We start from the raw sequence: 27,933 nt of genomic DNA, 5'->3' as shown, positions 1-27,933 counted from the left end.
GCGGGTGGAGCGTGGGGGGAGCCTGCACCTCCTGCTTGCTGCGGCTGGGGGCGGGGGATGGCCAGGGGCCGCGGAGGACCCAACTCCCTTTCCTCCTCATGGTCCCCCGCAAAAATAGACCATAACCAGCGCGCGAAGTTCCTCAACGCCAAGGACACCTTTTTTTGTTGTTGTTATCCTCAGAGTCCCCCAGAGGATGTAGATGAATATACCCATTCCAGATGGGAAACTGATGGCCATAGAGTCCTCTGCGGAGACTGGTTTAGCCTGCGACCTGCCCTTCTCCGGGTTAGACAGCACCTGGAGCCTTGGCCACCCAGCTAGTAACTGTGGCCAAGCTGAGCCCGTGTTTGGAGAGTACCTCGGGTACTGGGGTGGTCTGCTGCTGTTTTGAATGTGTTGATCTCGGAGAGACAGCAGTCAGCTGTCCTGAAGAGAGGTCTTAGTTCCCTGCCCAGGAATTGAACCTGGGTAGCCTGGATGAAAACCAGGAATCCTAGACACCAGGGGCTAGAGGCTAGAAGCAAAGTTCCCCTGGCTCTTACCCCCATTGAAAACAAGAATGTTTCAAGGAGGCAAAAACTGTAAAAACAGGTACAGCGTTTATTATTAGAGACACAGCACAATGTATGGGAGAGCACACACTGAAACAGTTTATTTAAGTCAGGAGCTAGGCAGAAATACACACCCAGGGAGAAAGGGTATGGGCGTCCTCTCTTAATGAGGAGGAGACAGTAAGTCAGAAACTAGGCGGAAGTACACAACCGGAGAGGAGTACTGGCCTCCTGATTGAGAAAAGCAGTGAAGAGGTGATTTAAATCCCTTCTATAGGACAGTCCTTCCAGGTCTTTGTTTACATCTGGCCAATTATCTTGCTTCTTCCTTTACACCTGACTGGTCCTAGGATGTTCCCCAACATGCGTGTGCAACATTTTGCTAAGATGGATCCCACTGCAGAGGCCTGTGGGTACATGTCCACACTTACTATGGGGTGGCACCCCCTCTCTTTTTGACCCCCAAGGAGCCTTCCTGCACATGTACAGAAAGGGAAGTTTTCCTTACCTCAGGAGTGGTCATCTTATCTCTTTACTTCAGCAGAGCTCAGCTGCCACTAGCTTTGTCCTTGGAGTGTCTGGGGGAGAACAAAGCTTCCATTTTACTCCACGTGACAGACACCAGCTGTCCAGCCCAGGGGCCCATCTGTCTCCTACCTCTGTCACTGCCGCAGGACAGGAAGCTGAGGCTTTCTGCCTTTGCTGATTCCTCGAGCTGCTTCTGAGAATGGAATTCGGCTCTCTTGTAGGCAGCACGATGTGGTGGTTAAGATTACAAAGTCTAGAGTCAGAAAGGCTGGAGTTGAAGGCCAGTTTTCCTCTTGTTTGACTGGTGACCTTAGGCAACTTAGTTGCTGTTTCTGGACTCAGTTTTCCTACCTGTAAAATGGGGACAAGAAAAGGAATCAGCTTTATAGGATTGTTGTATTTACTGACATAGCACCTGTGAAGCAGTTACTGCCACATACATGTACTGTATACATGTTAGCAATTATGAACTCTTTGAGAATCTCTCCCCACCCCCATTTTCAAACCGTTTGCTTTGAAATAATTATAGACTCACAAGAAGTTGCAGATATAGTGCAGAGGCCCCATATACCCTTCCTCCAGATGCTTCCAGTAGTACCATCTTGCATAATGATAGTACATTACCAAAGCAGGAAATCAGCACTGGCGCAATATATGAATTAGACGGTGGACTTTACTTGAATTTCACCAGTTGTCACTTGTGTGTGTGTGTGTGTGTGTGTGTGTGGTTCAGTAAAATGTTGTCATATGTATACATCAAGATACAAAACTGTTTCCTTACCGCAAGGGAACCACTTCATGCTGTCCCTTTATTACCATTCATTTTCCCACCCACAACCCTTGGCAACCACTAATTTGGCCTCCATGTCTATAATTTTGTTCTTTTGAGGATGTTAGATAAATAGAATAATACCTTTATTAAAAGTATAAAACTTTTGAGATTGGCTCTTTTTCATTCAGCGAAAGCCCTTGAGATCCATCCAAGAGATTGTGTGCATCAACAGTTAGTTCGTTTTTACTGCTGAGTTGTATTTCGTGGCATGGATGTACCATGGCTTATCCATTCATGTGCTGAAAGACATTCAGGTCGTTTCTAGCTTTTAGCTATTACATATAAAGCTGCTATGAACATTTGCGTACAGGTTTTTGTGTGAACATAAGTTTTCATTTCTTTAGGATAAATGCCTGACACTCTTTTGCAATTCTTAAAAGTAGAAATATCCAAGTATCATATAGTGACTGTGAAATAGTAAATGTTTAGAAAAAATGTTTTATTTTCTGGGTCAAGCCAAATTTTTCATGAACTTAACAGAATGCAGAGTGGTAAGCTTATCAGCTATGAGAGGTAAAGTGGGGTCATGGGAAGCCCTCCAGCCAGATTGGTTGCCTTATTCACCTCTTTGGAACTCAGTTTCCTCATTGAAAAGTGAGGAAGGTGGACTAGATTTCTTTCAAAGTTTCTGCCAGCTCTAACAATCTATGAGGTTTGAGCTAGCTGCCACACTTTCCCCATTTTAAGTTGTATGACTGTCCTTAAGTAAAAATATTGGTTATCAGATTTGATTTTATGAAGTGCTTGGGTGTTTGAATTTGTTGTCAATGGGTGGAAAATACACTTTGGTAAAGATTTTTTTTTTTTTTTGTGGTACGTGGGCCCCTCACTGTTGTGGCCTCTCCCGTTGCGGAGCACAGGCTCCGGACGCGCAGGCTCAGTGGCCATGGCTCACGGGCCCAGCCGCTCCACAGCATGCGGGATCTTCCCGGACCGGGGCACAAACCCGTGTCCCCTGAGTCGGCAGGCGGACTCCCAACCACTGCGCCACCAGGGAAGCCCTGGTAAAGATGTTTAATACTGTGGAGGGTAACTTGCTAACTGGTCATAATGAGTGGGTCATCAAATCTCAAGATTAGATGGAATTTCGACATTCCCACCCCTTAGCTATTTGAGTGATTTATTAATTGCAAAGGGCAACTTTTTGTAAACTCATGTTTTTATATCCTTTCATTTAGATCTTCGCAGTAGAAATGGGTTAAGCCCTTAAAACACACATGCACGTACAGCAAGCAAGAAGTTTCTAGGACTCATAAGAAAAGAATAGAGATCAAGCTGGAACCTCTTAAAAATGTTTTGTGCTGGGCTTCCCTGGTGGCGCAGTGGTTGAGAGTCCGCCTGACGATGCAGGGGACACGGGTTCGTGCCCCCGGTCCGGGAGGGTCCCACATGCCGTGGAGCGGCTGGGCCCATGAACCATGGCCACTGAGCATGCGTGTCCGGAGCCTGTGCTCCGCAACGGGAGAGGCCACAACAGTGAGAGGCCCGCGTACCGAAAGAAAAAAAAAAGTTTTGTGCCTATAAGGATGAGTTCAACAAGGAGTAGATTTGCTGTAACGAGTAATTATAGATGAGAAGGGCCTGGAGGTGGAAGAGGCTTCAAGGAAAGACACCAATAATATAGAAATATATAACTAGGGCAGTGTGACGTATTAGGATAATGAGAGACCTGCCATTAAGCTGCTCAGGTTCCAAGTCCTGACTTTGGCAATGGCTGGATATATTAGATTATCCAGGTCCCATTTTCCTTCCCATTTGTCCATCTGTCTCTTCCATCTTAGCTTCATGCCCTAACTGCTCAGTGCAAACAGGGGTCTGATGGGTAAAGAAACAGAGTGAAGCAGGCTGCATGTAAGGCAGTAGGGAGTGGTAGAGACTGTGAATAAGACAGCATAGGACTTGTCTAAAGATGGCAGCCCTTATACCAATAATGGCTCCATGGATAGGTGGACCCAGTGTCCCCAGAGCTCCTGATTTCTGTTCCAGATTATTTGTGTGAACTTTTTTATATGTCAGAAGCTCTGGCATAGTGGTTAAACACCTTTCTCCAGAGGCACACTACCTGTATTAAAATTTCAGCTCTCCCCCTTATAGCTGTGGGAACTTTGACAAGTGTTTGGTTTTCAACTTCTTTGTGCCTCAATTTCCTTATCTGTAAATGGGAATAATATTAGTACCTACTTCATGGGATTGTTATGAGATTAAAACAAGTTAATTCAGGTAAAGCACTTAGAACAACACGTGTTATATAGAAAGTTCTCAATACATGTGAACTCTTATGATTCTTATTAAAACACAAATGGGATCAAATGACCGGTTTGTGGGCCTGATACAGTCCATGAACAACCAGTTTGCAACCCTTGACCCCCTGAGTTTAGAGGAGAAATCGAGGTCCACAAAGGTTAAATGAAGGGCGAAGGTCACGCAGCTAGTTAGGGGCGAGTTGTCACTGTGTCCAAGTTCTTCCCACTGCACTGTGTCCCTTTAAAGGATAAGAAAGAGTCCGAAGAGGGGTCACAACTTTTGAGTATTCTTCACAAAGAGACTGGATAGCTGGATGGTGGTGACAGCACCACCAAATGTAATAATGGATTACGTTTACACATAGTGACACGGATGAGCCTTCAAGGTATCCTGCTTGGTAAGCAAGTAACAGGATAGTACCATTTATGTACATGAAGGATACACAGGTCTTATAAGGATGTCTGCAAACAACGGGTACATTCCAAATCTGTTAGAGTGGTTTTGCTTGTGCAGGGGAGGGCAATGATGGTGGGCTATGGGAATAACGTAGAATAAAGAAAACAGGAGAGGGGCCTTGCACAGACCAGCGATAACGTGCCGTGAACCAGGACTATGATTAACTCAGACTTCGCCCCGTGACCCTCCCTTCCCCCACCTCTCCTCCTGAAACAGGTGGAGACCAGCCTGCTCACAACCTCCTTCTCCCACCCTTGTGGTCCATAACACCGGCACGTTGTCTCGCAGGTACAGAGAAGATCTGCCGTCCAAGTGCTTCACAAAGCACAGGCGCAGGTCGCCACGCCCCACGTCACTGAACAGCCGGCGGTGGCGATTTGTGAGAACGCGACCGAATGACTTCCGGAAAGGCTGCCCGCCTTGCGGAGGTGTGATCACTCAGGGCCCTGAGGAGGGCTTTCTCCCCGAGATTTATCACAGAGCTCCCCGACCTGCCCCGAAGAGGAGCCAGAAGGACATGCTGCCTAGGGAAGCAGCCCTGTGTTCCACGCTCTCGCCGGCCCGCCAGGCGCGTAAGGACTTCCTGGCGGACGTTGAGGCCCATCCGACCCCCCACCCCTCGGCTCTCTACCGGGACCTGGAGGAAGACATGCCCGCAGAGGTGACCACCTGGGGAATATTGCTCCTTAGATGCCTGGGGAGTTCCCTCCAGGGGGTGAGGGTGATGAATGTGTCCCCAGGGGGGCAGGTCTCCCGGGGTTTGGAGCAGCCTTCTAAGACGTGCAAATGGCAGCAACATACCAGCCACTCCCTGTGCTTCCTATGACGCCATCCAACTTATAAAGGCCCAGCAAACCAGAAGTGTCCGACTTCTTTACCCCTGAAGCTCTGCCAGTCTACTTTGCTTGTGACTTTTTAGGGGGAGAATAGAGTGGAGGAATTGTCCAGTCTTGCTTCTGTCACGTTAGCCTGGTCTTGGGAGGTGTCCGTGAGAATTATTAACTGATGGCTAGAAAGGCACCTGCGCACCTGAAATGTCATGGGAAGTTTCACCAGGTTGCCAAGACTAGGGCTGGGCAGCAGCTGCGATCTGTCACCTCTGTCCCAGGCTTCTTTCAACTTGCAGGTCTAATGTCCTTAGCATACGTCTCTTGTCCTTATAGCTCAAAATGGCTTCCACACCTCCAGGCATCGAGTCTATCTTTCAGACAAGAAGAGGAAGGGGCAGAGTTTAAAAGTTGCACGCCAGCTGACTCTTTTAATTAGGCAAATAATAGCTTTCCTAGTAAACATCTCATTCATCTGACCACTCTTAGCTGCTAGGGAATCTAGAAAATTGAATTTCTTGGGTGGGTATTGCAGCCCTGAACAAAATCCAGGACAAAATTCTATTAGATTTAAGGAAAGGGGGCAGGATGGATATTGGACAGGGAACTAACAGTGCCTGCTACCCTGCTACCCGCTTAGCCCCTGCAGTCTGTTCCCTGTGTTAGCAAGCATGACAGTTGTTGAGAAGGTAAACGCCTCTGCTCAAAGCTTCTCATTCAGAGTGAAGTCCTTGCCATGGTCTGGAAGGTCCTGCGTGTTCTGTGCTCCATCCCATTCCTGCCCTGCTCCCTCTCCAACCTTACCGCCTACTCCTCTGCCCTCCTCAGTCTGCTGCAGCCACTCTGGCCTCCTGGCTGCTCAGCAAACGTGAACAAGCATGTCCAGTTTAGGTCTCTGTTCCTTTGTCTGGAGCACTTGCCCCCGGATGTCTGCCGGGCTCACTCCTTCACTTGCTTCAGCTCTTTCCTCAATTATCTCCTCACTGGAGGGGCCTACATAAAAAGGCACTCCCCTCCCTCTCATCCTCTGTGCCTTACCATGATCTATTTCCATCCTAGCAGTTGTCAGCGCTGGGCTTCTCACTGGAATAAAAGCTCTACAAGGGCAGGGCTTTTCAAGGGCAGGGATTTTATCTGTGTCTTTCACTGTGTACCACCAATACCTGGCATACGGTAGACACTCAATAAATATTTATGGATAATGAATGAATGAATGAGTAAGTGATTAGTGTCAGGGAAGTCTGTAGAAAGGACAACTGGAATTTCTAATCAATGATTTGCCCCCTGGGCTTTCCTTCACTGCCTCCTGTGGGCCAGAGCTCTGAGTCCGTGACAAAGAGATTGTTTGCACACCTCCTTAGAGGGCACATGGGACAGTGGCTCTTATTCCCATGTCTGACCTCCTCAAACAGATGTGTTGGCTTCCTTCTGAAGCAGGATCTCTTCTTGTGGTGCTATGATGGCCACCAGCAGCTCTAGATGTAAATTTTACCCAGAAAAACACCACCTGTTTTTGCACGGTTCCAGCAAAATTCCATGACCAAATTGCCCTAGGTCTCACTTGGGTCTTGTACCCATTCCTAAGCCAGTCACTGTGGGCCTGATTAACCTGGTCAGCCTGCAGAGTGACGAGTGGTAAGGCCAATTCAGATCACAAGGACTGAGAGTGGAGAGAGACATGATTCTCCAAAGAAAAGTCTAGAGACTGTTACTCATAGGAGGAAGAATGGATGTTGGGCAGTCAAATAAACAGAAATCCTCTAGAGACACTTTTTTTCTGTGGGGCAGTGGGGTCCGGGTGGGTCCAGAGGCACTGTTCCATCTAGAGGAGACAGAACTTCAGTAAAAAGGCCACATAGCTAATGTCTAGGTGATGGACGTTTACCTGCAGCACCCAGCGCTGTATTTGCACTGGAATTGATGAACAGAATTGACCAACTGGAAAGGAAAAGGAAAGGGATGACTAGGTCCATTCTGTTTTAGAATCAAGGGGCACCCTTTTCAGCTCATCTTTCTTTCCTCTAAAGTTGTTTTCTGTTTGTAACTCTTATTAAAGGCGCTGGAAGTGCTGGATCCTGACAGGAAGCTGGAGGACACATGGGGTTATTGTCAGGGCATCCGGAAAAGAATGAAGGAACCCACAAAACTTTTAAAGAAACGTTCTACTCAAGTCTTCCTGGGGCAGTAAGTATCGTTCTTAACCTCTCGCTCATTCCTGTCCCATGATGAAACGTTCTAGTACAGATCTTCCTTGACTTACGGTGGGGTTATGTCTCCATAAACCATGGTAAATGGAAAATACCATAAGTCAAAGATGCATTTAATACATTTAACCTACCAAACATCATAGCATAGCCTAGCCTACCTTAAACGTGCTCAGAACACTTAGACATTAGTCTACAGTTGGGCAAAATCATCTAACACAAAGCTTATTGTATAATAAAGTGTCGAATATCTTATGTCATTAACTGAATACAGCACTGAAGGTGAGAAACAGGATGGTTGTGTGGGTACAGGATGGTTGTAAGTGTATCGGCTGTTTGCCCTTGTGATCACGTGGCTGACGGGGAGCTGTGGTTCGCAGCCCAGCATCACGAGACAGTATCATCACTGCATATCACCGGCCCAGGAAAAGATCCAAATTCAAAGTTCAAAGTGCATTTTCTAGAGAATGAACGTTGCTTGCTTTTACTCCACCATGAAGTAGAAAACTTGTAAGTCGAACCATCATAAGTCAGTGACTATCTGTAGTTACCTTCTCAAAGCTTCTCATCTTTAGAATATTTTAGGAATAATTAAGAATCTTGAGAACAATTAAGAGAAGCAAAAGTAACTAAGTTCCTGAGGAGGAGGGAAGGGAGCCTCAGGTCCCGCTCTGAAGAGTGTTTACTTCATAAATGGATGTGAATTAGCCAGCTATGGAGCGAGTACGGGTGTGTCTGCGTGACTCTAGGACAGCTGTCGGAGAAGAAGAAAACTGCAGAAAACCTGATTGACTTTGATTAGCCCACAGTGGCTTGCTGCATTATCTGTGGCAGAAGCCCTTTTATTCAACAGGACTGAGACCAGTAGTTGGTTGAATAACCAACCAACCAAACCAGCCAACCAAGAGGCTAACATAGGGAATTGTAGAAGATGATACTTTAGTACTTGACACATTTTGCTTTACCCTAAAACATAACTGTACATTCACTTGCTAGTCTTTTATTATAAAGTCTTTTTTGGAGTAAGGGTCTGCTGCTTGGAGTTTCCCAGTCATCTTTTTTGCATAAACTACACCAGTAATGCCACCTTCATTGAACCTTTCCAAAGCACTAAGCTTCGTTTTCATAGAAACCTCTCTCTTTCATATCACACTTTTGATTTCCCCTTTCACAAATTATTTAATTTAAAATGTAAGTGCCATGATAAGTATACTTGACACAAACAGATTTGGGATATGCATTTGACTGTTGAAATTGATGAGATCACTGGCAGGCACTGAAGCGTATGGGTGAACTAGAGGGCAGCCCAGCCACAGCACCCAGGCCACTTACATAGGACCCAGGACCACGGCCAGGGTGTGCGGAAGGGGCCACGGAGAGCTTTGCTAGTCACACGAGGTAGCTACATGGAAGTGGAGTGACAGAGAATCCACTGATTAATTATACATGTTGGTTAGGTGGGGACACGATGTGACAGGAGCCCCACTGTTTTGGCCTCTTAGTGTATCCCTGGTCAGTCTGGGGAGAACAGCTGGGCACACTCCTCTCAGCTCTGCCCTTCTACTGGAAAGCAAGATGGCCCATGGAAGCATGAGTTCTTCTCTCTTCCTTCCTTCTTGAGGGGAGCCGCACCCTGGTCCATGCCACTGCTGCCTGGATGGGACAGTCTGCCCATTTCTGGATTTCAGTTAGCAAGTCCTCTTGGACCTGAACCCAAGTGCTCGAACATGGCTGCCGCCAGTGATAAAGGGGACATTTTGGCTTTTGTCTTTGCTCTTTGTATTATTTTTCAGTGCTTAGAATGTGGGTGGGGAAGAGGGAGGAGTGTTGTAAGTAGGGGGTCCCCTTGGAGACTCCAACAGTGTGGGTCAGTGTGGCCCTGTGAGCATCTTTGAATTCTTGACCCTCAGGGACCACTAGCTCATTCTATTTATGCAAAAAGATCAACAGTACTTATCAAGCACCTACTATGGGTCATGGTCAGTGCTAGGTTCTGAGGACACAGTGGTAAACAAGTTAGGACCCCATCTTCGTGGTGATTGCAGACTGGTGTGGAAGAAAGCATTAAATATCAAGGGCATCGAGTCTTTGTTCACAAAGCTATATGTTTATGAAATATTACTTTTCTTTTCTTTCTATTTATATCTGACACCAAGCCCTCATCCCACTGAGTAGCAAACATTCAGTCGTGGTCATTTTTTGTAGTGTAAGAAAGTGGGATAGGCCTCTAGCAATTGCAGAGGCAATTAAATTGATATTTAATTTCTTTCTGGTTTTGGGAACTCTTTCTTTTCTCAACCCTTTGCTGTTTCTGTCACACTCTATGCATCCACCCCACTCTCCCCATCCCATCTCAACACCTACATAATTACTTCAGTGAGCTTGGGTTTCCACACAATATAAGATCTGTCTTTCACTTAGGCAATTTTCTTGGTCAACCCTGTAAAAATCTCCAGGGCAAGAAATTTCAAGCTAATGGGTTATCTACTTAAGAGGGGAGAAGGTAAAGTATAGAGAAAATGAACAAAATTAATGTGTTAATAAATTGTCATATCACAGAATGAATGTATAATTATATAATGGCGAGGGTTTTTTTTTTGTCAGTGCATTCTCAGTTTCCTTTGGCTGCTACACAAAGTAACACAAACTTCATGGCTTAAAAGAATAGAAATTTATTATCTTGCAGTTCTGAAGGCCTGAAGTCAGAAATCAGAATTACTGTGCTGAAATCAAAGTATCTGCAGGTACATGTCCTTCCAGAGGCTCTAGGGTATAATCTATTCCTTGCCTCTTTCAGTTTCTGTAGGCTGCCAGCCTTCCTTGGCTTGTGGCCATATCACTCCATTCTTCAAAGGGCAGCATCTTCAAATCTCTCCCTGCCCCGTCTTCACATCACCTTCTTCTCTGTGTGTGTCAAATCTTCCTCTACCTCTCTCCTATAAGGCACTGTGATGGCGTTTAGGGCCCACCCAGATAATCCAGGATAATCTCCCCATCGCAAACTCCTTAGTTTAATCATATCTGTAAAGACTCTTTTTCCACATAAAGTAACCTTTGGAGGTTGCAAAGATCAGCACCTGATCTCTTTGGGAGCCGTTAGCAGCCTCCCACATGAGGTAATATCTCCCATCTTTAAAACAACTTTCTTTAACTATATAGTCTCTTCTTTCCTTTAGAGCAGAACTCCTTGAAAGAGGTGTCCATACTCACTTCCTCTTTCATTCTTTCTTGAACGCAGCAGTCAGCACTCCACTGGATCTCCCTTGGGTCAAGGTCACCAATGGCCTCTGTGTTACCTAATCAGTTCTCAGTGATCACCACTTGATGTAACTGTAGCAGCTGACACAATTGATACCATCTTTCTCGAAACACTTCTTCATTTTGTCTCTGGTACATCCTCTTTCTTGGCTCTCCTCCTGCGTCATGGCCCTCTCCCCAGTCTTTTGCTCGTCCTTCCTCACCTTCTTTTTAACCTTGAAGTGCATCAGTCCCTGACATCTTCTTTTCTACATGTTATGCAATCTAAGTCACCTCATTCAGGCCGTCTATGTATGGATGTTTAACATTTGCCTTTGAGTGTATAATTGGCATCTCAGACTCGACAAGTCCTAACTGAACTCTTGATTTCTTCCCCAAACCTACACCCGCTTCTGTCTTCTCCAGATCAGTAAATAGTAACTCCATTCTTCCAGTGGCTTTTGAAACAGTGGTTGCAATCTGCCAAAAAATCCTAACGCCTTTACCTTTGAAATATACCTAGAATCTCACCTGTTCTACTACTGTCAGTCTATTCCAAGATACCACCATCTCTTGCCTGGATTATTGGAATAGTTTACTAACTGGTCTCATGGCCTCCACCCAGCCCCCATCCTCTGCCCCAGTCTATTTGTTGCACAATAGCTAAAGTGATTCTGTAAAAAACTTAAGTCATACAATAACAGTCCTGTGCTCAAAATTCTCCAGTTGCCTACTTATTCAGAGTAAAGTCCATAGTCCTTACAGTTGCCTCTCAAGTTCCTTATGATCAGGTTCCCATTATCTCTTCAGGCCTCATCCTCTACTATTATATCCTTTAAGTACTCCTCTCCAGTCGCATTGACCTCTTTGTGTGCCTCATACATGCTTAGCACCAACCTCAGGGCCTTTGCACATGCTTTTCTTGTCTGCCTGGTGTCTGCATTGTTTGATATCTACATGGTTTAATCCCTTTCTTCTTTTGGGTCTCTGCTCAAAGATCACTTTGAGAGAACTTTTCTGTATAAATAAGAGCCCCCTGTCATCACTCTCCATCTCTCCTGCCCTGTTTTATTTTTCTTTATACCACTTATAATCACCTGGTACATATTTGTTTAGCTCTTTCCTATCTGTCTCTCCCTACTCAATTGTAACCTCTGTGAGGACAGGGTCTTAACTTTATTTACAGCTGAATCCAAATGCCTAGAATGGTGCCTGGCACATAGTTGGTGCCTAATAAATATTTGTTGAATGGATGGATGGATGAATTAATATATAGGTGCTATGAATAAAAGGTACAGGGTGCTATGAATAAAATGTGGGCTCTGGGGACAGACTGTGTGAATACCTCCCTGAGGAAGTGGCATGTATGTTGAGACATAATGGGGATGAGGGAATAGAGTTGGCATTGCAGTCAGTTAGAATAACATGTACAAAGGCCCTGTGGCTGGATGGGAGCATGATAACTTCATGGGACTGAGAGGGGGCCGCTATGGTTGGAGCTCAGAGAGTGAGGGAGTGTGTAGTTACAGAAGAATCTGGAGAGATAGGCAAGGAACAGGCCATGAAGAGCCCTGAAAACTGAGTTTAGACTTAGATCTTTACTGGAGGAGTAACAAGAAGCTATTGAACTCAAAAATCTTGTACCTGAATGTCCATAGCAGCATTATTCATTATAGCCAGAGTGGCAACAACTCACATATCCATCAACCAACTGATGATGGATAAACAAAATGTGGTCTCTCCATACAATGGAATATTATTCAGCCATAAAAAAGGAAGAAACTACTGATACATGCAACAGCGTGTACGAAACTTGAAAACATTATGCTAAGTGAAAGAAGTCAGACATAAAAGATCATATATTATATGGTTCCATTCAGATAAAATGCCCAGAATTGGCAAGTCCACAGAGACACAAAGTAGATTAGTGGTTTTTAAGAGCAGAGAGAATGGTGGGGGTGGGGAGATGAACAGTGACTGTTAAAGTTTATGGGCCTTCTTTTTTGGGGTGACGAAGATGTCTCAGAATTAATGGTGATGGTTGCACAACTTTGTAAATATATGAAAGCAACTGTATACTTTGAAATGGTAAATATTAGGGTGTGTGAGTTATATCTCAAGTTTTAAAAAGAAGCTATTGAGGAGGTTTAATCCAGGATGAAGGGTAGCTGCATTTGATAAGACAAGATTTACACTTTGGGAATGGATTAGGGATTAGCAGTTAGGGCCTTAAGAGAAAATGCAGAGACCCCAGCAAGGAGCCTTTTGCAACAGTCCAGAGAAGGAGACAGAGTTAAAATCTACCAGATTTACTAATAGGCTGGAGTTTAGGGCTGAGGGAGAGAGAAGGCAAGGATATCTCCTGTTTGTCAAGATAGTCTTGACAGATTCCAAGCCCTGTAATTTGTGTTTTTACCTGAAATGGGTCTTAGTAAATGGTACTCATAATTTAAAAAAATTAACTTACAGTGATAAAATTCTATATCAGCTTTAATTGTTCTAAATAAATATGATATACTTGTCTTTATGATATTGATAATGAGAATATGATCTTTGAAAAATATTAACATAGAATTTGTACCAGCTTGCAAGAGCCTGCGTGTTAAACATACTTGCATTATGAGCTCCTCCCCAAGATACTATTTGAAATCCACCTGGATTCATGGCGCTGTATATTGTGATTCTTTGATGATCTCATTAACTTTAGTCCCAAGAAGACTCCTGTGTCACATCCAGGCAAATGGCTTTATGAAGAAAAGAAGCCAAGTGAAACAGAGCTGCTCTGCAATGATGGTCCACTTCTTCATGAAAACGTACGCAAAGGAGTTAGCGACTTCTGCAGCTGGGCTACTAAGTTTGTAAGTTACTGGTAATACTTATAAGTCGAGCTCAAAGTTGCTTTTGTTAAAAAACAGTGTTTGGATATAATCTAAGTCAAATAGGCAAAGTCGTAAAGGAATCTTTTGACTCTCCCACTGTTTAAAATAGAAATGTTTCTTGTAGGTGAAATTTCTGGAAAGTTTGCAAGCTTACAGCCAATGTTTGAATGTTTATTGTTTATATGTACATTGCTGTTGTTTCATTTTTTTTTTTAATTTAAAAATTTTTTTATTATAATTTTTTAATTAGCTTTTTATTTTGGAATTGTTTTAGATTTACAGAAAAGTTTCAGAAATAGTAAGAAATTTCCCATATTTCTCATGCCCAGTTCCTCCTATTAATAACAACTCCCGTGTTAATAATTAGTATGGTACACTTGAAAAAATTAATGCGCCATTATCAATATATTTTTTTTGAATTTTATTTTTTTTATACAGCAGGTTCTTATTAGTCATCCATTTTATACACAGCAGTGTATACATGTCAATCCCAATCTCTCAATTCATCACACCACCACCCCCACCTCCCGCGGCTTTCCCCACTTGCTGTCCATACGTTTGTTCTCTACATCTGTGTCTCAGTTTCTGCCCTGCAAGCTGGTTCATCTGTAAAACTTTTCTAGGTTCCACATATATGCGTTAATATATGATACTTGTTTTTCCGACTTACTTCACTCTGTATGACAGTCTCTAGATCCATCCACGACTCTACAAATGACCCATTTCATTCCTTTTTACAGTTGAGTAATATTCCATTGTATATATGTACCACGACTTCTTTATCCATTCATCTGTCGATGGGCATTTAGGTTGCTTCCATGACCTGGCCATTGTAAATAGTGCTGCAATGAACATTGGGGTGCATGTGTCTTTTTGAATTATGGTTCTCTCTGGGTATATGCCCAGCAGTGGGATTGCTGGGTCATATGGTAATTCTATTTTTAGTTTTTGAAGGAACCTCCCTACTGTTCTCCATAGTGGCTGTATCAATTTACATTCCCACCAACAGTGCAATAGGGTTCCCTTTTTCTACACCCTCTCCAGCATTTGTTGTTTGTAAATTTTCTGATGATGCCCATTCTAACTGGTGTGAGGTGATACCTCATTGTAGTTTTGATTTGCATTTCTCTAATAATTAGTGATGTTGAGCAGCTTTTCATGTGCCTCTTGGCCATCTGTATGTCTTCTTTGGAGAAAGGTCTATTTAGGTCTTCTGCCCATTTTTGGATTGGGTTGTTTGTTTTTTTGTTATTGAGCTGCATGAGCTATTTATATATTTTGGAGATTAATCCTTTGTCCGTTGATTTGTTTGCAAATATTTTCTCCCATTCTGAGGGCTGTCTCTTCGTCTTGTTTATGGTTTCCTTTGCTGTGCAAAAACTTTTAAGTTTCATTGGGTCCCATTTGTTTACTTTTGTTTTTATTTCCATTACTCTAAGAGGTGGATCAAAAAAGATCTTGCTGTGATTTATGTCAAAGAGTGTTCTTCCTATGTTTTCCTCTAAGAGTTTTATAGTGTCTGGTCTTACATTTAGGTCTCTAATCCATTTTCAGTTTATTTTTGTGTATGGTGTAGGGAGTGTGCTAATTTCATTATTTTACATGTAGCTGTCCAGTTTTCCCAGCACCACTTATTGAAGAGGCTGTCTTTTCTCCATTGTATATCCTTGCCTCCTTTGTCATAAATTAGTTGACCATAGGTGCATGGGTTCATCTCCAGGGTTTCTATCTTGTTCCATTGATCTGTATTTCTGTTTTTGTGCCACTACCATATTGTCTTGATTACTGTAGCTTTGTAGTATAGTCTGAACTCAGGGAGTCTGATTCCTCCAGCTCTGTTTTTTTCCCTCAAGACCTCTTTGGCTATTCGGGTTTTTTTGTGTCTCCATACAAGTTTTAAGATTGTTTTGTTCTAGTTCTGTAAAAAATGCTATTGGTAATCTGATAGGGATTTCATTGAATCTGTAGATTGCTTTGGACAGTATAACCATTTTCACAATATTGATTCTTCCAATCCAAGAACATGGTGTATCTCTCCATCTGTTTGAATCATCTTTAATTTCTTTCATCAGTGTCTTATAGTTTTCTGCATACGTGTTTTTGTCTCCCTTGGTAGGTTTATTCCTAGGTATTTTATTCTTTTTGTGGCAAGGGTAAATGGGAGTGTTTCCTTAATTTCTCTTTCAAATTTTTCATCATTAGTGTATAGGAATGCAAGAGATTTCTGTGCATTAATGCTGTATCCTGCAACTTTACCAGATTCATTGATTAGCCCTAGTAGTTTTCTGGTGGCATCTTTAGGAGTCTCTATGTATAGTATTATGTCATCTTCAAACAGTGACAGTTTTACTTCTTCTTTTCCAATTTGGAATCCTTTTATTTCTCTTTCTTCTCTGATTGCTGTGGCTATGACTTCCAAAACTATGTTGAATAATAGTGGTGAGAGTGGACATCCTTGTCTTGTTCCTGATCTTGGAGAAAGGCTTTCAGTTTTTCACCATTGAGAATGATGTTTGCTGTGGGTTTGTCATATATGGCCTTTATTATGTTCAGGTGGGTTCCCCCTATGCCCACTTTCTGGAGAGCTTTTATCATAAATGGGTGTTGAATTTTGTCAAAAGCTTTTTCTGCATCTATTGAGATGATCATATGATTTTTATTCTTCAATTTGTTAATATGGTGTATCACATTGATTGATTTGCACATATTGAAGAATCCTTGCAACCCTGGGGTAAATTCAACTTGATCATGGTGTATGATCCTTTTAATGTGTTGTTGGATTCTGTTTGCTAGTATTTTGTTGAGGATTTTTGCATCAATGTTCATCAGTGATATTGGTCTGTAATTTTCTTTTTTAGTAGTACCTGTGTCTGGTTTTGGTATTAAGGAGTTGGTGGCCTCATAGAATGAGTTTGGGAGTGTTCCTTCCTCTGAAATTTTTTGGAAGAGTTTGAGAAAGAATGGGTGTTAGCTCTTCTCTAAATGTTTGATAGAATTCACCTGTGAAGCCGTCTGGTCCTGGACTTTTGTTTGTTGGAAGATTTTAAATCAGAGTTTCAATTTCAGTGCTTGTGATTGGTCTGTTCATATTTCTATTTCTTCCTGGTTCTTTCTTGGAAGGTTATACTTTTGTAAGAATTTGTCCATTTCTTCCAGGTTGTCCATTTTATTGGCATAGAGTTGCTTGTCATAGCCTCTTAGGATGCTTTGTATTTCTGCGGTGTCTGTTGTAACTTCTCCTTTTTCATTTCTAATTTTATTGATTTGATTCCTTTCCCTCTTTTCCTTGATGAGTCTGGCTAATGGTTTTGTTTATCTTCTCAAAGAACCATCTTTTATCTTCTCAAAGAACCAGATTTTAGTTTTATTGATCCTTGCTATTGTTTTCTTTGTTTCTATTTCATTTATTTCTGCTCTGATCTTTATGATTTCTTTCCTTCTACTAACTTTGGGTTTTGTTTGTTCTTCTTTCTCTAGTTCCTTTAGGTGTAAGGTTAGATTGTTTATTTGAGATTTTTCTTGTTTCTTGAGGTAGGCTTGTATAGCTATAAACTTCCCTCTTAGAACTGCTTTTGCTGCATCCTATAGGTTTTGGATCGTCGTGTTTTCATTGTCATTTGTCTCTAGGTATTTTTTGATTTCCTCTTTGATTTCTTCAGGAATCTCTTGGTTATTTAGTAATGTATTGTTTAGCCTCCATATGTTTGTGTTTTTTATGTTTTTTTCCCCTGTAATTGATTTCTAATCTCATAGTGTTGTGGTCAAAAATGATGCTTGATATGATTTCAGTTTTCTTAAATTTACTGAGGCTTGATTTGTGACCCAAGATGTGATCTATCCTGGAGAATGTTCCCTGGGCACTTGAGAAGAAAGTATAATCTGCTGTTTTCAGATGGAATGTCCTATAAATATCAATTAAATCTATGTGGTCTATTGTGTCATTTAAAGCTTCTGTTTCCTTATTTATTTTCTGTTTGGATGATCTGTCCATTGGTCTAAGTGAGGTAAAGTCCCCCACTATTATTGTGTTACTGTTGATTTCCTCTTTTATAGCTGTTAGCAGTTGCCTTATGTATGGCGGTGCTTCTATGTTGGGTGCATATATATTTATAATTGTTATATCTTCTTCTTGGATTGATCCCTTGATCATTATGTAGTGTCTTCCTTCTCTTCCTGGAATGGAGAGGGAGATAGCCTTACAAGTGGAGTTTCTTTAATAAATGTAAATTTCACTTAAAGAGTGACTTCTGCTCCGTTTCTAGATCGTTTCCTGTGTTGTCTGCTGTTTCTCAAAATCATCAGCTCAAAATAAGCCTTAAGCCAGAGGCATATTTTGGGGTGCTATATTCTACTATCCTTCAAATCTAAGTTATCTTTCAGCCATATCATAGATCCACGGTCAGTCTACAGATTAGGGGCTCTTAATGTGCCCATCTGTACTCCTGCCAGCTATGGCTGGGGGACGGAAGGCGGGTTTGTTCTGTGCACAAAACATGGCTGACTAAAAGGAGCCCATGGCTTCAGTAGGAGCCCCGAACAGGGCAGCTTCCTGTATAAGGGGCTGTGGGCAGAGCACACACTAACATTTCTAGACATGTCTGGAAAATACCTCTAAAGATGTTACTACTATAAAGTGTTGGAGATGTTTGCTTTTGATCAAACAGACTGGATTTTCCTCAGCACCACTATCTCCCTCAGGACTGACGGCTTCTTGTGGGTCCTAAGTTGTCTCTTAATGCACTGACAAAGCTCTCCAGACCCCAAATACTTCTTGTCTCCTACAAATGGTGACTGAGCACTTTCTACCTCTCCTTTAAACTACCTCTCTCTTCTCCAGCCATGGTCGAATACCTCCTGTAGATTAAAGAAGGAAGAAGGAGCATTTCACCATTTGTCCTTGACTCATGCCCTGTGCTATTCTTCCAGGGGGGCCTGAACATTGATGAGGAGTTCATCCTGAAACAGTTTGACATTGACTATCAGAGCAAACCAAGCTATAATGTGCTCCATACAATGAGACCCAGCCAGGTTCCTCTGGAGCTAAAGAAAAGGATTGGGCTGAATAAACTGCAGGAGCCACAGTTTTTCCAGAAACTACACTCTGAGCAGAGACTTCAGAAACCACAGGTAACTGCCAAAAGGGAGAAGAACTGAGAATCAAAGGAAATTAAATTGTATTCAAATATTAAATGTTCTTGACTTCTGGTGCTTCAGAAGGCACTGACCTTTTCCAGTAAAATTCTTGAAATTTTTTTGATGTTTAACATTTGTAAAAAAATACAATAAATAAACATTTGTTAAATGAATGAATATTTAATACATCTTAAAAAGTCGGTTATACAAACAAGGCAGGCCATTCAGCATTATTGTTAATATCTGAACAGTCATTATTTCCCTCTTTATGTGTTTTATATGTTAAGACAACCTCTTTGTGTGTTTTATATGTTGAAATCTATCTCTTTATGTGTTTTACATGTTGAAATTCTAATAGTCAGTAGAAATATACGTGATTGTTTATTATTGCAAGAGTGAGATGCTGCAGTTAACAGTTGTGAACACTGTGTATGTCCAAAGAATTCTTGAATTTTTATGGCGGTCTTTTCGACCACAGACCATCATTCTTGACCATATGCTTGCCTGATAATTAACAAATCACTCAGTTTCCCAGCACCAATTTCCTGTGAAGACAGAACAAGGAAGCAGAGATGAGAAAAAACAAGCTATGTTCTAAAGGGAAGTACTATGGGCCCCTGAGTACTTTTCTACACAATGTGTTAGTGCAAATATATATACACAAGTCAAATTGTGCCAGTCCAACAACAGATTTACGTGCCTAAGTGTGGGTGGGAAGTGGGGAGATTATAGAGTTAGTTTCTCTGGAAGTGAAGATAATAATTTCCCTCTGTCTTTTACACATAATCTTTGATACTATATTTCCAATATTTTTGACATACCAACTTTGTCCTTTCATAATTGAACATGATCAGCTGACCTATTTTTACATTCATGCTGTTTTCCGTCTTTGATTCTGTTGCATAAAGTTTATGAAAACTATGCATTCCATCACTAAGTCAGCACTTTAAATTTTCCATTCTCCTCTCAGCTTTCTAAAGGGTAAAATGCAGAATGATGCTGGACAGGCAAATTATATCCATGTGGTTCAGGCACATGGGGCCTGAACCACTGCTTGTTCTGAATCTGGGCTGAATGAAATTGCTCAGTTCTCTGTATTTACAAATAATTGCACAAATGCTGCTTTGTAAAGCATGGTGGTTATTGCCAAAATCGAACTTTTGACTGGCCAATGGAGGGTCACTATGCAAAAGTTCAAATAGATTTCCACAGAGTATCATTTTCCTTCCGCCTGAAGGACTTCCTTTAATAGTTCTAGTGTAGATCTGCTGGCAATGAATTCTTCCACCTTTTCTATGTCTGAAGATATCCTTGTTCTTCCTTCATTTTTAAAGATATTTTTGTGGGTATAGAATTCTAAGGTTCAAAGTTTTTTGTTTGTTTGTTTTTAGTCCTTTAAAAATGTTGCTCCACCGTCCTCTTGGTTGTGTTGCTTTTGACGAGAAATCTTATGTCATCCTTATCTTTGTTTTTCTGGACCTGTTTTTTCTTGGCTGCTTTTAATACTTTCTCTTTGTCACTGGTTTTGAGCGGTGTGATTATTATACACATTGGTGTATATGTCTTCATGTTTCTTGTGTCTGGAAAAGTTTGATCCTTTTGGGTCTTGCTTTTAAGAACTGTTGAGAAGGGTCAAAATAATGTTTAGTCTAGGGCTAACTCCCTACTACCGATGCAAGACCCTTCGTGCATTCTACCCAGTATCCTGTGAATCTTCGAGTTTCCCAGGAGGGAACAGGCCCTGGCCCTGGCCCTGTGTGCATGCAGGACACTGTTCTCTCTAATCCTTTTGGTTAGTTCTTTCCCAGACCTCAGGTGGTTTCCTCCCAAACATACACAGATGGAGACCCTCTGCAAACCTCTGTAGTTCCCTCTCTGTGCAGCTCTTTCCTTTCTGTTACTCTGGGCTGCAAAATTTAGCTGCCTTGGTCTTCCTGGACTCTCAGTTCTGTCTTCTCAACTCAGAAAGTCCACTAGGTTCCTCCTGGGCTCCTTCTCCTGCTCTGTGGCCTGGGAACTCTCTGAAGACAGTGAACTGGGGCAGTTGGGGGGCTTATTCACTTTTTGCCTCTCAAGGATCACTGTCCTTTGCTATTTGATGTCCAGTGTCTTATAAATATATCTATATATCTATATTTCGTTTTTTGGTTGTTGCAGGTGGAAGGATAAATCTGGTCCCTATTCCGGGGATGGAATCTCCATCTTTATTTTCTTATTCCACATACTCTCAGGCGTGTTATCCTCTGCTCTTTGATGTTCTTTAAAACTCTGAGCTTTTCGACTACCTTACCTTTGCTCACAGTATTCTCTCTGCCCGACGTGCCCCTCTCCTCATGTCTACACTCTGACATCTCCCTTTAAACACAGGTCAGATGCCAATTCTTCCGTGGAGTTTTCTCCAGGTCCTTCGGCTGACATTAACTTATTCTTCTAATCTCTCACAGCAGTCTGTGCCTCTATTGTAGCATGTTTCTCTTGGCCCTGTATATTCATTCATCCATTTATTTATACATTAATTCAACAAACACTTCTGAGCATCTGTTACTATGTGCCGAAAAGTGCTGGGAGCAAATGAAGGACTGTTGCCTGCGTTTAAGGAGCTTACGGTCTAGTGAGGGCAATGGAGAAATGACTATAATGAAATGATGTCATGGTTCATCCGGGTTGTAGAAGAAGTAACCAGTTCCACCAGGCATGGGCTGAGGGTGGGTATGGTTAAGACTTCACAGAAGAAATTATGTTTGTACTGAATCTTGAAAGATCACCAGGTACCCAGCAACCTAACGTATTCCAGAGCTCAAGTTCTTTAGTGGAGCAGTATGTAGATCACGTTCCTCTCCCTTCCTTTCTTTTTTCCTCTCTTTCCTCTCCTACCCTCCTTCCTTTAATTCAGTGGTTCTCAGCCAGGACAATTTTGTCCCCTTCCCCACCCCCACACCCCACCAGGGATATTTGGCAATGTTGGAGATGACGTTTTTGGTTGTCACAATTTGGAGATGCTACTGGCATCTCGTGGGTGGAGACCAGGAATGCTGCCCAACATCTTACAATGCATAGGACAGCACTGCCGCCCCCCACCTCCAGCAAAGAATTATCCAACTCAAAATGTTAATAACGCTGAAGTTAAGAAACCTGATTTTAACCCAACAAATATTTATTGAGCACCTGTTGTGTCCTAAGTATTGTTCTAGATGCCAGGGGCATGTAGCGGGGAACAAGCTCAGAAGCTTACATTTTAGAAGGTGAGAGGTGAGACAACAAACAATCAGAAAAATATACAGCATATCAAGCGGCGATAAGTGCTGTTCAGAAAAATGAGGCAGGGAAAGAAGACAAGCAGTGTTGTGAGGCGTTACAGTTTTTGAACTGGGTGGTCGGGGAACATACAACTGAAAAGATGACCTGAAATAGGTAAGAGAGTGAGCCATGTGGGTGTCTTGGGGAAGAGCATCATGGAGAGGGAACAGTGAGTGCAAAGGCACTGAGGCAGCAGTGTGATAGGTCCTCTAGAAATAGCAAGGAGGTCAGTCTGCTTGGAATGGAGGGAACATAATGCTGAATCCAGCTCTGAGAAGGGATTTCCCTCCCCTCTGCTCTGTCCCATCATCTCTGTTTCAGGCAGGTGTTTCTGGCTTGACTCTAGGATGGCCACACGTTCCACCTCATAGTTTAGATACGAGTGAGGAGGAGGAGGAGCAGGGTCTTTGTGTTTCATGTTTCTTTGTCCCACACAAGCGTTAGACCTCCTTTCATGATGAGACAAGGAGCGGATATTGCATCACAGCATCAGGCTGTGAACCAGCAGATGCACTCCTGAGGAATGGGAGAAAGAAAGGAAAGACATCTCTTCCTCCCCCTCTTCCTCTCTTCCAATTAAAGAGGCAAGAGGGACTTCCCTGGCGGGCCAGTGGTTGAGACTCCACGCTCCCAATGCCGGGGGCCGGGTTCGATCCCTGGTCAGGGAACTAGATCCCGTACGCTGCAGCTAAGAGTTCGCATGCTGCAACTAAAAAGATCCAGCATGCCACAACTGCAGATCCCACACACGGCGGCCATGAAGATCCCACGTGCCGCAATTCAGATGTGGTGCAGCCAAATAAATAAATAAATACATAAATATTTTTTAAAAATTAAAAAATAAAGAGGCAAGAGACTGGTGTTGAATAGCATTTGGATCAAAAGTAGTGAACCATGTACAAAGCTGAGTATAGAGCTGGGCTCACAGAGAGGCTGATAACTTATTGTTTTGGTTGACTGAGTATTGTTGAAGGTCATTACCCTTCACTGAAATATGTGATTCTTACATGAGTTCTAGCTGCTTTACATAGTTCTCTCCTTTAGTCTTCCCAACAACCCTATGGGGTAGATGCTATTATCTCTATTTTACAAATGAAGAATTTAACTAACTTGTCCATGGACTCATAGCTACTAAGTGGGGAAGGCTGGATTTGAGCCCAGGTTTGTCTAAATCCAAAAGCCATGCTTAACTACCACATTATTTTCTCAGTCATGAACTTTTCATGTTACCTTTGTGAATCAAAGCACACTGAAACTTCATAAAATACTTTGGCAAGGAGTAACCATAGATTAAAAATAAATGATACCGGGCTTCCCTGGTGGCGCAGTGATTGAGCGTCCGCCTGCTGATGCAGGGGACGCGGGTTCGTGCCCCGGTCCGGGAAGATCCCACATGCCGTGGAGCGGCTGGGCCCGTGAGCCATGGCCGCTGAGCCTGCGCGTCTGGAGCCCGTGCTCCACAAAGGGAGAGGCCACAACAGTGAGAGGCCCGCGTACCGCAAAAAAATAATAAAAAAATAAATAAATGATACTGCTTTCATAAGCTAAATCTTAGCTTTATTGAAACGACAAACCAAACAAACCAATGAAATTGGGAATTATGTTATTTCTACAGAGTCCTTATAAACCAAAGTGGGTGAAGATGAGGTACGGAGCATGGTATCTGAACACCAAGTTGTGGAAAAAGCAAAGAGCCGATGAACCTTTGGTTGACCCCAAGATCTTATGTAAAGCTCAAGATGAGAATATGAAAAAGGAGCTCTGGGAACAGGTATGTGTATATGCTGAGACTTGATCATCTGAGCTGAAGGTTGTCTCAGTGCAAATGCCACCTCATACTGAAGTCAGTTCACAAGACATGGGTGCAGTTGTGTGCTGGTAAGGGACACCATGATGACATGGCTGTCTTGCTGGAAACACATGACTTTTGACTATTCTTGATTGAGTTCATTTGGAAGGTGAAATGGTCTTAAAGAACTGAATTACAATGATATAAACTTCGACATCCCAAATTTTAAATTCCAATAAATAAAAGGAAAAGCCAAATGAATGCATGAATACCCCTAAGATGTTGGGACTGGGTCAAATCTTTTTTGATTATCATGCCCTTTGGAGTTAAGATCTAAAATTTGTGGATATGTATTGAGTAGGAAAACACTCCCGTTTCTTCCTCTACCACTCTCAATTCTGGTCAGCAAATGTGTCGGGGGGTTTTCCCCACACCAAGCAATTCTCTAATTCCCTGACACCAGCTGGATGTCCTACAATTTTACTCAATTCTGATACCACCTACCTGGAGAGAGCATCAGATCCCACAGGTTAAGGGCTCAGTCCCACAAAACTGCCCCCACTGCAAATGCCAGTCTCAAGTCCAGGTTGTCACCTGTGCTTCTGACTGACTGGCTATAAATCAGAGGTTCGCACGACACCCTCCTTGAGTTTGATCATCTGCTAGAACAGCTCACAGAACTCAGGAAAACAGTTTACTTCCAATCTAGTAAGATGACCAGTTTATTATAAAGAGGTACACTCCGGAGCAACCAGATGGAGGAGATGCATAGGGTAAGGCATGTGGGGAGGGGCTTGGAGCTTCCTTGCCTTCTCCAGGTACCTTTACATGTTCACCGACTTGGAAGCTCTCCAAACCCCCTCCTTTGGGTTTGTATAGAGGCTTCATTACATTGGTGTCATTGATTACATCATTGGCCATTAGTGATTAATTCAACCTCCAGCTCCTCTCCCCTCCCTGGAGTTGGGGAGGTTCAACTGAAAGTGCCAACCCTCTAATCACGTGGTTGGTTTCCCTGACAACCAGCCCCCATCTAGTAGCTATCTAGGGGCTTTCCAAAAAACACTTCATTAAGATAAATTGCAATGTGGTTGAAAGGGGCTTGTTATGAATAAGGAAAGACTCTCACCGTTGTGGCTCTCATCACTTAGGAAATTCCAAGGGTTTTAAGGCCTCTGTGCCAGGAATGGGAAGAAGACCAAATATCTGTCTCTTATTATAAATCACAGTATCACAATTATTAATCTCAAATAGATTAGATTCCGGACATCCTAGGTCAATAATGATCTAATTGATAAAATGTGTTGCTTATCCTTGATACAAGGGTAAGAAAAAGAACAGAGAAAGGAGAGAAGGTTGGATATCTTTTTGAAAGCCTTTGTATTCATCAACTTCTGAACGTTATTTACACACATATTCCTAAATGAGAAGGAAGTCGTTTAAAATAACATACTTGATAAACGGCTAAGTGCTTTTAATTAGGACAAATAATGAAATCAAGCTTCTGACAGCTGACCAGTTTTTTAAAGTGTGGACCCTCTTTTAGGAGGAGTTACTTGCAGACCTTCATGGAACAGTTGCCTTTAAGGATTTCATTCTGAGCAGGGGCTACAGGATGCCGAGTGTGAGTAAAGGGTCGGAAAGACCTCGGAAAGACCTGCTGAGGGGCTCACAGTCGTTGATGGGAAGGGGTCAGCACCCTGACAAAATCAAAATACTTCTTCTACAGGGACACCCCAGGGCTCAGCCCTGGGAGAAGGGGTGTGCTTTCCCCAGACGGGGGCCCACAGATGGGCTTTGGCGTTCTGCTCTTTTCAGGAGCAGACAGGAGCCTGTTTGGCTCCTGCTGTCTCTCTGCTGACTCACCTTCCTTGGGTTTGGCCTTAACGGGGCCAAAGTGAAAGGGATCCATGTGCAGGGTGTGAGCCTGCTACTAGAACAATGAATTCTCCAGGAAGTGTCCAGTCTCCTTCACTTCTACTTCTAAGGAGCCATGCTGGGGTCAGGACGAAGTGGAGCTGGGAGTGGAGCTGGGACTATTATTGTGCTATTTGTGGGGTACATGAGGACGCAGACTAGGGCCAAAGGTCACTTCCCGGACAGCCCTGCAGCCTCTTCTGTCTTTTTCCCACTTTGTCTTTCCCTCTCCCTGAGCTTGTGCTGCTGGTCGTCCCCCCGCCTCCCACGTGGAGGGCTCCCCCCGGGAGGCCACAGATAACAAGAGTGGGGTGGGAGGCTGGCAGAGCGGACCGTTTAGCAGGAGGGCCTGCAGCCTGAAGATCTGTCTCCAGACCAGCCCTGTCACCATGGCAGGAAGCCAGCTGGGCCTGGGGCCCAAGTCGTGGCTGATAAGTTCTGTGTTTGTCCAGAGTCCCCTGTGCTCACGGCCCGCGGAGTCCTTAGGAGGACACGCAGCCAAGACGGTAGAAGTTCCCGGAACTAGGATACTGGATTTCTTTTTTTCTAAGAGCGATAGAACTAACAACAGCTTACACTTACTGGCAAATAGATATATTGACCAATCTCAGATCCAGACTCGTCCAAAGTTAAATCAGGCGATGTGAAGGGAAAGTCTAGAGTACGATAGTAGACTAATGGGCTAGAAGATTCCATTCTAGAACTAGGATGAAATCTCTGCAATAGCTTTGAGCAGCAACAGTGGGCCTACATAAGTATATTTTATAGACTTAGATATAAGTATATATCTTACATATAAGATACTTATATATAAGATATAGTTAATATATTTACACACATTTTTGTACTTATGTATTTAGTAACTGCCTCATCTGCATATATGGCCTACATAAGTGTATTTTATATATTTATATGTATAATGTATAAAATATGCTTATATATTTTATATAACATAATTGTATGTATGATTATATATTTATATAATACACACAAAATTATACTTAAGCATAAATATAATTATGTGATATATATGTGTATATACACACACACACATACACACACACACACAGACATATATATTCTTCTTGCCAAGGAGATATATGTATATACATATATATCCCTATTTGCTCTTGACATTATAGTGACTCATAGTTTTTTCTTTGGTGGCAAAAGAGGATGTTTTATTTATTTTGATTTGTCCCCTGTTGGTTTAATCCATTCTGTTGCTGAATATTTAGTTCAATTTTGGGCAAAAGGAAGCATGCCTGACTCACTAGTTACTCTTTTAGCTGCATCAACTAAAGAGAGGTGATGCCCCTGGCTATGGCTGAGTCCCCTAAGAACACCTGTCACTCAAAACCCTGGAATATTTTCTCCCTTTATCCTTACATCCTATATCCTCTATTTTATCAGTAGGATTTCAACTAAAAGGGGGGGGAAATCTATGATGGTAAATTATCTATCTATCTATAAAATCATTACTTATTTAAATTTATATGTGAACATTCATTCTCTTTTTACTCCCTTAAATGTCTATGTACACCTTGTATACATACATGTTTATGTACGTTACATGAGCATACATACTTAACATACACATCCCAGTATCTGCTGCTGGATTCACTGCTCTGTGCATCACCTACGGCTTCATTCCCTCGGCTACACAGAAGCCCCAGGCCTTTAATAGCAGAGATGAGCAGCCCAAGGCTGTGCCGAGCTGGCCCGGGCTGGGCTTGGCCACAGAAAAAGTGTGAATTATATCTAGATATTTCTGATGGTGTGCGACTACCTTCCAAAGTCCACCATCTCGCATGGTCTATCATCGACATCAGATTTTGGGTCCTATCAGGATATACATCAGAGTGTAAGACTGTGAATTTGGGTATGGTAGTGGTTGTGACTAGACTGTACAATTTTCGTTTGCCAATTTAAAGGAGTTTCTCTCATCTTTTTTTTTTTTTTTTTTTTAGTTCCTTGAGAAGATGTGTATGAGGAAGGAATGTAAATGTGAATGTAACAAGACTTCTGTAAAATAA

At 42.6% G+C, this 27,933-nt stretch overlaps 1 protein-coding gene across 1 annotated transcript; it reads left to right on the top strand.

The window, feature by feature from the left end:
* Window positions 1-202: 202 nt before the first annotated feature.
* FAM47E (family with sequence similarity 47 member E) lies at window positions 203-27,933 on the top strand. Its single transcript, XM_065877214.1, has 8 exons — window positions 203-366; window positions 4,903-5,273; window positions 7,484-7,625; window positions 13,590-13,695; window positions 18,688-18,888; window positions 23,807-23,962; window positions 25,527-25,604; window positions 27,868-27,933. Exons 1-8 carry the CDS (start codon window positions 203-205, stop codon window positions 27,931-27,933), a joined length of 1,284 nt encoding a protein of 427 aa, XP_065733286.1.

This window comes from Phocoena phocoena, chromosome 5 (genome assembly GCF_963924675.1).
Source record: "Phocoena phocoena chromosome 5, mPhoPho1.1, whole genome shotgun sequence".
Lineage (NCBI taxonomy): Eukaryota > Metazoa > Chordata > Mammalia > Artiodactyla > Phocoenidae > Phocoena > Phocoena phocoena.
This window is presented reverse-complemented; position numbering and strand designations above follow the sequence as displayed.

Coding starts and splice junctions, on each gene's coding strand:
- FAM47E (XM_065877214.1), top strand. CDS start 203: ATGAATATACCCATTCCAGATGGGAAACTGATGGCCATAGAGTCCTCT. Junction 5,274..7,483: donor GGAGGAAGACATGCCCGCAG/AGGTGACCACCT, acceptor TTTTCTGTTTGT/AACTCTTATTAAAGGCGCTG. Junction 23,963..25,526: donor AAAAGGAGCTCTGGGAACAG/GTATGTGTATAT, acceptor ACCCTCTTTTAG/GAGGAGTTACTTGCAGACCT.